At 42.7% G+C, this 12,184-nt stretch overlaps 1 protein-coding gene across 4 annotated transcripts in view; it reads left to right on the top strand.

The window, feature by feature from the left end:
- Window positions 1-12,184, top strand: part of unc5a (unc-5 netrin receptor A) — a 124,228-nt gene that overhangs the window by 50,536 nt on the left and 61,508 nt on the right. For all 4 annotated transcript variants that reach the window (XM_068584838.1, XM_068584830.1, XM_068584821.1 and 1 more), the window contains exon 2: window positions 11,027-11,239. In XM_068584838.1, the coding sequence (XP_068440939.1) occupies window positions 11,027-11,239 (213 nt within the window). The remainder of the gene's footprint in view (window positions 1-11,026; window positions 11,240-12,184) is intronic.

Raw genomic sequence — 12,184 nt, 5'->3', positions numbered from 1 at the left:
TCAGTATCCGATGAGTCCACTGCAGCTTGGACCGTGTGTTACAAGTGCGTGGATGACTTTGTTGTACTGACAGTGTCATGAAAGCCTTTACAACCAATATGCGAGTACTGGCCGGCTTCTTGTCCAAAGAAACACAATTGTGGTGGTTTTTTGCAGGAAAGCACAGTCTGTAGAGCAGATCTAACTGTGGGCGGCATCGGCGCCATCTGATTTACACGGGTTGTTTGTCACTGGAAATGTTACAGCCTGCCTTTTTTGATTTTCAATATAAAAATATATATATAAAAAACTGCCACTGCACGAGCTCAGTGTGAGTTTTTAAACGTCATTTGAGTTTTCTACAGAAGTGAAGAAAAAAAAATGTTTTAGACATCGTCATTTGAGCCGCAGGAGGCAAATGTGTAAATTTATCATCACATATCTAAATTACCATTTACAGGTCCACTTTTCATTTCATATATGTTTTGAAAATGTGACACTGAAACATATCAAATCAAATTAGATAAGCGCGCAGAGTAGAAAATGAGAAGCGAGATGAAGATTAATATTCGCAGCACCTTCTGTACAACGAGAGCAGCTCCCTTGTTATCAGATGGTGCATGTCTTCAGCCCTTTATTGGCGGTGAGGTGTTATTAGCAGCGTAGCGGCGCTGTCCCACCTCATCACATCATCTGTCAGAAGATCATCAGTCGCTGTAACAGCCCAGGAGGAGGATCCCTGTTTGCTGCTTATCTGCCTCAGACACCCGAGAGAGGGGCAAAGTAACCAAGTATCTCACTCTAGCGCTAGCGCGGTTTTGATGTGCCGAGTATTTGAGTATCTCCATTGTTTGAGACATTACTCTCTTCCATTCCATCCAATTAAGAGAATCTCACTTTGCATATATTTAGATTTTTCACACAGCATATTTAAAACACAAAATATAGCAGCAGCATATGAAGTATTGCGCCTGACAGCCACCTGGACCAGGTTCAACATTAAAGTGCTTCCGACATTAAAAATCAATAACTCAACATAAAAAGCAGCATTGTTTAAATGTATTTCTTTCTCTCTTTTTTTTTTACATAAATCTTTAATTGTATGTTTATCTTTTATAAAGTATTTTGGTGTTGCTGGTTGCACTGATGTGAGGTAATATTTCCTAATTTTACTTTTGTTAACAAATTGTATGAAAAGGAAAATAAACTAAAGCCAAGAATACATCTATCCTATTAACAAATAGTCTTTTTATCCAAAGCCTGGCACTCGCCCCTGCATGTTGAAGACCTCCATTGTTGTCCAAAAATAATAAGAGTCACACTGTGACACTGGGTGACATGTTCCCTCATTATTATGAATATGAACGCTTGTGTATTTTGAGTCAATCCCACATACACTATTCTGGGACCAGAAATACTCTCACACGCACCAGATTTGTATTAAATTCGCAGCTGAAAATAGTCCCCAACAAATACGCTATGAAATCCTTTTTGAATACGGTTAGCCGAAGACTGCAGTACGCAGCTGATTTAGTAAACTAGCTTTTTTTGTAGAAGATCTCATTTCATGTTTGCGACCTGTGTGTAAATAATATCATGGCCTTTCCACAGCGACGAGGAGGAAGTCATACACCTTTCATGCTGAAATATGTTGGCTTTGTGCTTTTTAGGGACTTGTTAACAATAACCAAATAAGAGAAAATTGCGTTGCTTATCCTTTAAATACTACTTCCATCAGCAGTAAATAAACAGTGTGTGGCTGACAAAATTCCATTGCTCCTTCTGCTAATCACAATCACATTTCTCATTACCCCTAATTTCCCCTCAGATTGTCTGCATTAAAATTGTATAAACCCACCGACATGCTATTCATCTTGTAATCGTTTTAAACGTCTCTTAAAAGGAAATTGATGATGTAAAATAATAGTTCTTTTCAAAGTGTTCAGAGTTGCCTGTCGAGGGTGTGGGGAGTTACGTTGTGTAGGCGTCAGCCTAAAGTAGCTTAAAGCCTCTGACATTACATCTGATCTGCAGGGTTAAGGCAGAACAAGCACTGTGCTCAGGTGCGGCTCCATCTCTTCCTCTCGCCTCTTTTATACCAGCCGCAATGTTGTTAAAACAAAAGAAATTGGACTGTCTGGGAGAAAAGAACAAGAAGCAACATCAGCTCCATTTTAGGGAGAGGTTATTTTTTATTGGGATAGCTTGGCGAGCTGCTATTTTCTTCTAATCCTTTTACTATTTAAAAAATAAATAAAACTCTTATGCAATTTATTTCTTTTCTTTATGTCATTGGCGTCAACAGTGACTTTACATTGGTCACTTTGATTATCGTGGGTTGTACAGTATGTTAAATAACCTCTCTCTTAATATATATATATATATATATATATATATATATATATATATATATATATATATATATATATGACGAGGGGAGGAGTCATGTACATATTAGAGTAGTTATTATCAAGGCCCACATAAAAGGCCAAGAAACATGAGTCATTCTCAAGTGAGGACGCTAAGCTGTTGAACCAGCTGCCGTCACTGGGATTTTAGCAGGACATTATCCGGATCAGTGTGTTGTTGTGTTTTTTGTATTAGCTGGTGTGATGTTCCATGTGGGTGCTGTCACATACTCAAGCCTTCATTATATTTCCAAAGTTAGTGCTTCAAGTGTAATTTCACTTCCTTAAATTGGCTAAGAAAACTCAAATTCCTATTTCTTTTTTTGGGGTCGATTAAACTGAAATGGGGGAGGAGGTGTGTGTTTTGAGTCATGAAAGATGTGTTGTTTTTTTTTCGAAAACCGATTTGTATTCATGCATTGCTAAATCACCATCGCAAGTGTGTCTTTGCTTTTAGTCGTGATGTCAGGAGGACTGGAAGGAGCTGTAAAAGAATGAATTAACAAAAATGGAGAGAATAATCAGAAATCTGTTCGGGCTGAAATGAGTTTTTCCCCCTCTGCTCGCCACTTCTGCCTTCGACTGATACCCTAAACACACGTGAAGTTCAGATGTGCTTTGGTTTGCTTCTCAGGGGGAAGTCATATCAGATAACCAGCTCCGTCTTTTATTTCTTGTCGGGTTCACACTTATCTATATAATTCCCTGTTATATTTCTCTTTCACGTCCGTAGCCTCTGGATCCCAGTCTTTGCCACTTGTGAACGAGTGACATTGTGATGCACTCTCCTGTCTTTTGATAATGCCACATTGTCTGCATGTGTAACTAATTATTCTCTTCACATTCATGGGCTACAGACGGGGGGAGTTAGCATTTTACGTGAGTCTCTGGAATATAGAAGATGTTGGGAATGAAAGACAAATAACATTTCTATTTGTATTTTCATGGGTCAAACACATTTTTTTTTTTGCCAGGCTAGCAGCATTGATTGGAGGAGGGCGGTGTTGGTTGGTCCAGACTGAAATATCTACCATTGGATGGATTGCCATGGATTTGTGTACAGACGTCCCTTGTGCCCAGATAATGAATGCTAATGTCTTTGGCGGTCCTCTGACTTTTCTTTCTAGTCCTACCATTGATAAAAAAAAAATTAAAAAACAGCATTCCTATCAACCTCAACCATACTTTGCATTTCATGCTAATTAGCAATATCAGCACGCTAACTAAGATGGCCGCATGTACATTGGTAATAACATGAGATGTCTAAACCTGATATGAATGCCTTATCTCCATTCTTTCATCACCTCAACCAGTGAGATCTCCCCTCTGTACTTAAGCATGTGTTCATGTGATCTTGACGCTACACTGTTGGCGAGCGCGCCGACGCTGCTACAGTCGGTGCCGGTGGTTTGTTAATTTGTAACGTTGGTGCGGGCATACTGTTCGAGTAATTAAGGTTGAACAGGTGATGCTTTATCTCAGCCTTGTTATGGATCGTATCTTCGTGTTGTGTTCTAATTCTCTGTCTGATGCTGAGGAGCCTCCATGCTCCGTCACACTAATTAGAGCGTGAGTCATCCCCCATTTCTTTTCACTCGGATCTTCACCAGGAGGAGGGGGAATGATCAGAGGAGGAGGAGGAGGAGAAGGAAGAGAAAGGAATAGGCAGGTTGACAAGTGTCGCAGGGGGCCTCACGTTTACAACGGTTTGTGTCAAAAGCCTTTGGAACAGACTGAATAACTTCTGGCGATATCAGCAGTTACACACTCTGCTGGTTTGTCATGTGGCCAAATTGAAGCATTTTTTTTATTTATTTATTTTGTGTTGTCTGTGTGGCCGCTTGGCATATTGTGCGCCGCTAGGCCAGCTGAAAGAGAACCTGCTTTATCTAATTGCAAAGCTCTCCAAGTAACAATTGTGGTTTGTTCAGTTTTTTTTCCTGCATTGTAAACAATATAGATTACCAGGGATAGTGACATTCCATCATTTCAAGGTTTATGGCTCTTGATCATCGTGGCAGTCTGTCTCACTTGCTGCACTTTCGAATTGTAAAATGCAGTGTGTGAAACCTCATTTTAGCTCGAGGCATATCCGGTAATTAAAGGATTAACTTGGTAATCTAAATTGTCTCTTGTCTTTTCCTCTCCTCCATCCGCCTATTATTTCCTTACATCCATTTCAAAGATTTAAGAATTCCTCTTTTCCCCGTCTGCCCCGCCTTTCTTCCCATGCCGGCGTTGAGATCTGTAATCAACTTGCTGTCTGGATAACCTCGTATCCGGCAAAGCGCGAGGGGCCGACAAATCCATGAGCGTGTGCGTGTCCTGGATGGCAAAGACGTGGGTCCCTCCTGGCAGCTCAGGTTGCCTGGCGTTCCTTGTGAGGATTGTGTGAAGTTATTAAGTCAAAATGGGTTTAAATCTGTGTGACTCTTTTGGAAAAAAACATGCACTGAACCACCAAACAGGTGAAGCTTTGAAGAATCGGAGGCATTTACGTCCCGAGTTTTGCCACAGCAAGGCATTTTGAATGTACCTCCAAAATGTGTCTTTCATTTCTGCTCAGGCTTTCCTGTGCTTTGTGAATGTCTCAAACTGTTCCGTAGCCCCTTGATTCATTCAACTTTTGCAGAGGGATGTTTGCTTTTCCTGTTTATTTTGTCACTAGAATATTTTTGCTTGGCTGAAGTGAGCTCAAACACACAACATTGAATAGCTAAACTCAAACTTTTCAAAGCGGAGATGGTTATGGAGGTGCATAAATGATTTGTCATCTGCCATTTTGCTGTTTTGAATGAGACATTATTTAGACGCTGGCGGCCAAAGGGGAGCACTTTTCCAACCGATAATGCAGCTGGATCTTAGTCATGCTCTGGGTTTAAAATATGCGTTTTTTTCACCTAAAACTAAGCTCTTCGTCTCTTGAGGTGATGATATTTAATAAAGGCCACGATCAAAAGTTTATTTCCACATAAAGCGGCTAAATACTCTCATAGTTAATTAGAAATGTCCTAAAATGTGTAATGAAAGAGGACAGCGTAACTGGAGTAAATACCTAAGCCAGCGTAGTCACTGAATTATGCAGTGCAGGACACAGAGTCGCAGCCAGTGATTAAACCACTGCTTTGGGAAACATATTGTTCGGGAGGCGGAGTTAGCCATGAAGCTGGCTTGGCAAACATCTGGAAGTGGAGGGCAACAAAGGATCAGCTGTCGCACTTGACTGATGAATATGAATATTTCTACGGATCTGGAGACTCTTGGTCCACACAGTGTTAATGATCCTTCTAAGAATAGAAACGCGGTTTCTGAGTCGACCCCACAGCGTTTCGTACTGCGAAAGATAAACGCTTCTGGTTGTTGCTGTTATGTACACAAATTCCGGCTCCCAGCTGCGGATCTCGTTAAACATCACATCCATTTCCCACACATTTGCACAACCGTGCACATTTGCAACAGACTCGCACACGGGCCGCCTCTGTCACTTAACCACAGTTCTCAAAAATGTCAGCTCTTTTACGTTGACAGGAGCTTAAAAATGGTCTCATAGGTTTCAAGGCAAAATGTGCCTTTTAAAGACGACGTCTCGCCTTGAAAGGCAAGCGAAGGTGTCGGGGAGTGTCAGCGCTGGTGGCAAAGGTACACGGTACAAAGTTTCTTCCCTGCTTGGACCCCCCTGCTGAGGCGTTGCTTCAAATAGATGACAGGGAAAATGAATAAATAACATTCAACAAACCGGAATAAGCAGATGTGTAAGCTCCTGTTCAAAGGTGTAAGGCTCATTAATGGTGTTGCTATGCACCGTATTTACACAACTAACAGCTCTCACTTTTTTTCCTTTTGTTGAACAACATCACTCAAAAAAACCTGCATTTAATCATTCAAAGTGCTGCCAGTTCGAGTAGAGATGATTTATGTGGCCGGCTTTTGATGGCAATTCTCAAAGTTGATGATGTGACCCCCAGCTTCAGAAAACGCATCCCTCATGGAAATATTCTCGCCAGGGAGCGGTGTGGCCAACGTGTTGTTAGCGTCCTGACTTAATATATGCACACAGATATACAGCCCTGCATCAATATGGATGCTTAGCAACCAATTTTCTATTCATTTAAATAGGGGAAGATTGTAATAATGTCATGCATGGCATGTACTTATTCAGCCCGGTTCTCCCAGCCCCCACTGCTCCTTCTGTCCTTCAGCCCCGATGTTTTCTTCTACTCTTAAGTCTCCCTGCCTCCTTCATCAGCGATGCAGACGTGATGCGATGAAGTCCGAGCGGCCACGGGTGTCTTCTCCCCGACATGTTTATTTTACTGCCAGCGATTGATTGTTTTCCGGCCCAACCTTAATAGACATGGATATTGGATGGCATCTGAATTTGTTGGTGTTTGAACACTTCTTTGTAAACCTGCATTTTCGTTATTCATGCATAATTCTGCGTCTCTCATTGATCAGTAGAAAGACAAAGCTGTTGTTGAGCAGATTTTTCCCCTCTTTTTTTTTTGCATGCGCGTGGTCTATATTTTGCGTACGTGCTTTTCTGAGCTTCGTGTGTGTGTGTGTGTGTGTGTGTGTGTGTGTGTGTGTGTGTGTGTGTGTGTTTATCAGCTCCACAAATGTGTGTGCGCCTGTACAATTTAAAGGAGCGTGTGTGTGTTTGACAGAGTGTGTGTGTGGTTGAAGGAGTGCTTGTTGAAGCATGGTTGTCTCATTGAAAAATGTATTCTGAATCACAGACATGTGGAGGAGTAAATATTTGTCATCGAGGGACAACCATACATCAGTCAGCCATGCTCCAGATTATATATGATGGTGGACGGAGTTTTTTTCTTTTTTTTTTTTACCCCTTATTCCTTCTGTTTCTGCTTCTTTGCCTGTGTTTGATCACTGCCAATGGTAATGTTGTTCGAGGCTTATCGAAAGTAACCAAAGAAACAGCGCTCCTGTTCCCAGAAACCCAATATACATACATTATATTTAGAGTCATCATCAAATAAAGATACCTAATGGTATAAAAGCATCCAGAAAGCTACTTTAGCAAACTGAAGCACTCCGAAGAAAAATGGCAACCAACTGAGTGGTTGTGACAAATTTGATCTGGGCTTTGTTGTTAATGGCGGCTAAACATGAAATGGTTTAATATTCTGGATAGTGATTTTAATTGAATTCATTTCGGAGGACATTGTAAGGTGCTGATGGGGTCGTAAAACACTTGTTATAGCTGCTGTTCATCACTGTGATGTAAATTATGCCCAGTGATTGCTCAATGATGCTTTTCTTCGGGGACATGACGTTGTAAAAAAAAAAAAAAAAAAAAAAAATTGTAATTGGCTCCAAAGGGCACGATGTGTTGGTGCCACGAGGGAGGAACACAAAGCACAAAAGAGGGTTATAGTCTTTCTAGCAATGGTTTCCCCCCCCCTGCTGACATCCTCATGCTGTGGTGCTTTCAGCAATTCTGTTCTCCAAGTAGATAACGAGAAGTGAAATTAAAAAATATATGCTTATTTTACAAAGGTGATAACACAAGTCGACAGTATGGGGCACGCTGACACGAGCAGAGGATACGTATTTCAAAATAAGATTCAAGATGCATACTCCTGGGAAGTGATACAATAGGTGACATGAAAGTAAAAATCATTATAAAAATATTGAAGATAGACAGTAACAAAAGACTTTTACAAAGCTGCATAATCTAATCCTGCTTGTTATTTTTAAACGCAGTGGTGTGTGCATATACGATTACATTGGTTACAGGAATAGCACTTTTTTTTTCTCGATTAGAACTTTTATTTTATTATGTATTTCCATTATAAATGTATATTTTGAGTGTCTCCGACTGCACGTCCTACGGTGGACGTGCTCCATCCCTGATTTTGGGGAGATGATGTGGTCAGCTGGACACATGAGACATGGGGTCTGTGAGCTGCAGGAAATCTGCCCTGGACATCACGGCTCAGCACACTGACAGCTGGTGCACCCTTGTTGTGTGTGTGTGTGTGTGTGTGTGTGTGTGTGTGTGTGAATTTGTGCATGTGCGTGTGTTTTAGGTCAGTTGAATGATAATGAATCGTCTCTCGAGAGAATAGCAGCTGCAGACAAATATCGGGTCACAACCTGATGCGTTTCTTTTAAAAAGTACAAGAATCTGAACGATTCCTCTGGATTATTTCTTTATAATAATGTTTGATGGTCATGTAAATGTTACTGGGCCCTCGCAACCCCTTCAGCATAATGCATCCATTCAATCATCTTCATTGGCCGAATGATCAGCAAGGGAGACATTTAGTATCCTGTGTGTGATGTTTGTGTGTGTAATCTGGCAATGGACAATGGCAATTAATGGAGGCTTTGGCCAATCGCATTCGGCGGAATCTAATGCAGGGCCCATAGTGCTGCTGTATGTCTATTTGATTTGTGCATTGACCCGCAACAACTCTGTTAAGTGGCTGATACTCCCGGTGCGTATGTATGTGTGTGTGTGAGCGCGCACGCTGACTTTGAAGTACATTGTGTCGTGACAATAATCCAAGCCAATTTACTACGCATCAGCCCTCCATTAAGGGTTTGATATAAAGCAGTGCGTGACTAGAATGCCCTCCCATAAAATGACAATTTACTTCACGAAAAGAAATGATGTGTTTAACCTCATTAACCTGAAGTGCATGTACTAAAATGGAAGACTAACCTCGACCCCCTTTTGCGACACACACAAACACACACACACACACACACACACACACAAACATCATCAAAAGTTGAGAGATCGTGTTGAACGTGACCCCTGCAAATGAGCCGCCAGCGGCGAGTTAACAGTATCAGGAGCCCATCAAGCCGTTCTCACGACTCGTCGGCGTCTCAGGTGGCTTTTGTTTCGCTCTCCGTTTCAACATCATCTGTCCTCTATGAGATGATTAACCTGGCAGGTGTGAGGCGAGTCTCGCCCACTGTTTTAGTGATCTGTCGTCTTGTGTCTGCGGGGAGTACAGAGGGTCAGCCCGGCCGGCTAATGGCTGTGGTCACAAAGCTGGATGCCGGCCCATTAGAAGAAGCCGCCGTCATTAGGACCAACACACTTTCAAACAACCTGACCTACTGGTCCCACGCTGTTTATTAGCAAAGTTTTGGCTCTCCGTTAGAGCAATTATACTCACCATTCATGATGAACTGTGGCCTTTTTCGCCACACCGCGAGACAAGAAACACAGACTGCATACATAGTAAATAATGTGGTCCTGAATAGGGAGCTGCCATACTAATGACATTTTCTTCCCTGCAAATGTGTTGCAAAAAGCAAATGTGATTGGAAAAAGGGAGAAGTGTCAGCAAGTGATGTATGTCGTTCATTGGACACAGAACATTTAGTTTTCATTAAGAGTTAAACATGTACACGAAACATTAATGGGGTTCAGTGGCAGCAGCAGTGGCATGCTTCACTATCTCATCCTGATGAATTAGCAACTCAGCACACAGGGGTAAAAGAAAAATAGGAGAAGAAGAGAGACATTAATATAATGTGCAGTGGGGGAGGAACCGGCGGATAATGTCTTTATCCAAAGATTGGTGTTTATGACGCAACGTGATATTATCCAGGACCCGGGCATCAGCAAACTGCAAGGATGAACGAAGGCTGGCCGAGGGAGGAGAGGATGAGAGGAGAGAAAGGTCAGCGCGAGTGTTGCCGTTTCATTATGAGAGATGTGGACTACCGTCCTGTCCTGCTGCACAGGGAGTGATGGAGAAGGTTGTTAATGCCTGATCTGTCAGCCATATTGGATTCAGGGCTGTAAATTAATATTACCCCTCTTTTAAAAGAGTTTTATTTTGGGATTTACTGGTCTCCCCTGAGTGTCGGTGTCGTAAAGAGGTTATTTTCCTCTTTCCACTCCGTTCCGTGTCCTCTCGCGATCCCTCTCGCAAAGCCAATATGTTTAGAGAGAGGAGCCGTGTTCGTGGAGGAAAGGACGTGTGCGCTGTGGGCTCCGTTGTGTCGTTCAGCGTTTGTGTCGGAGCATATTGCAGCGAGCGTAAAGGTTTACTGTAAATCGCAGCATTGTCCCCCTGAAGGACAGCGTCTGCATTTTAGCTCGGGAGAGATGTTTCTTTCTTCTTCTTCTTCTTCTTCTTCTTCTTGTGACTACTGTACATAGGGAGCGTTTTGAAAAAAGATAACTGTCTGTCTGGCCGTCGGTCATCTTTAACCTCTCCGGCCTCTTGTCCTGTCTTGCTTAATGTGGCCAGAGTTAGAGTCCTGGTTGAAGCGCCGTATAACACTGTGTGAAGTGGCCCAGTCGCTAAGACGGGATTTATGGCCGCCAGTCCATCAGTGATGTTAAAGGGCCGTGATTAAGAGCTGAAGTAAAGACCTGGACTCCGCTACCCCCACTGACCCAGCCAAGAGCACGCACAAGGCCAAGCTCTGTCACTGCCAACTCTTTTCCATGCAGTCTCTCTTTCACTCTGTCTGTCCATCTGTCTCTGTCTTTTTGAGCCTCTCTCATATCCATATGTATGAGTTGTGATTCACCAAGGACGCTGAGTGCCTGCATTAGATATTTGACGTCTGCTGCAACTTGAGATCTTGACAGTGTTTCAGTTTGGCGTCCCTCTAAAATCCCTTCTTTTTCTTGTCTTTTGAAGGGTCCGAGCACGCCACGGCGACGCTTCCCGCCGCCTTCTCGGACCTGTTACCTCACTTCCTGGTGGAGCCGGAGGACGAGTTTATCGTGAAGAACAAGCCAGTGACGCTGAAATGCCGCTCCACCCCGGCCACGCAGATCTACTTCAAGTGCAACGGCGAGTGGGTTCATCAGGACGACCACTTGATTGAGCGGACGGTCGACCCCGCCACAGGTACATGCAACACTTACTGCCGGTTTCCCATCCAAAGGATTTATTTCCATTACATGTTTTGGTCAAATTGAGCTTTCTGTGAGCATCTTTTCAACTGAGATGAGTTTTTACCTGTTTTTGGCTGGGTGACATGTGCAACTTCATAGATACATTATGCAAAGTGTTTGCATCCGAAACTAAGGTTTGTGCAATTTTCCAGTGATTACTGTGCTCCATCCGGCTCTTGGCTCGTCCTGCAGCCTATTTAGCCTGCCAGTCTCATAATAAGCACATTGGGTTCTGTCTCAGAAATCTCCGCTATCACCTTGGAGACCTGTTTGTTTTCCTCTCTGTTGTGCTGCGGTCCCCCGCCTCCGCCATCAGTGTCACAAACATGCATGACACTGATGTGGTGTGATTCAGCAGCGATCTGCGAATTCAAACCACCCATTCACAGTCTGACAACTGATTGGGAACGAGAAACGTGCAAATGACGGGAACGCAGGCACATATGCAAATGTTCTCTGATTTGTAGCCCAACAGAACAAACACGTGCATGAAGAACAAAATAGACACAACAACTGAGAACGACACAAAAAGACATGACGCACACTTTCCAATGTAATGTAGGCATGTCATGGGGCGAACTAACTCTAAGTGTCGTTTCAATCTGACACTTTTTTGTAGGTGAGAATTTCAGAACAAATATTATCCTGCACTAAAACGTTGATTGGTGTGCGTGCTCTCATTTTAATCTAATGACCAAAATATATGATTTTTAAAAGGTTCAGACGGCATGCGCGAGGCGTGGTGAGTGATTTGAACTTCAGTTGTACAAAGAAACCGCTTCGGTACCACACAGAACTGAAGTTGAAAGACAGGAAAATGAGGCTGCATTTCCATTTGTGGATTTGTTTTTGAGTATTAGGCACAGTCTTGAATGCCAGAGTTATTTTGAAATCCGGC

The sequence above is a fragment of the Clinocottus analis genome, unplaced genomic scaffold (genome assembly GCF_023055335.1).
Source record: "Clinocottus analis isolate CAN_PGR_092001 unplaced genomic scaffold, fCliAna1.0.p SCAF_10, whole genome shotgun sequence".
Taxonomy (NCBI): Eukaryota; Metazoa; Chordata; class Actinopteri; order Perciformes; family Cottidae; genus Clinocottus; species Clinocottus analis.
Note: the sequence above shows the minus strand (reverse complement) of the source record. Positions and strands in the feature narration are given on the sequence as shown.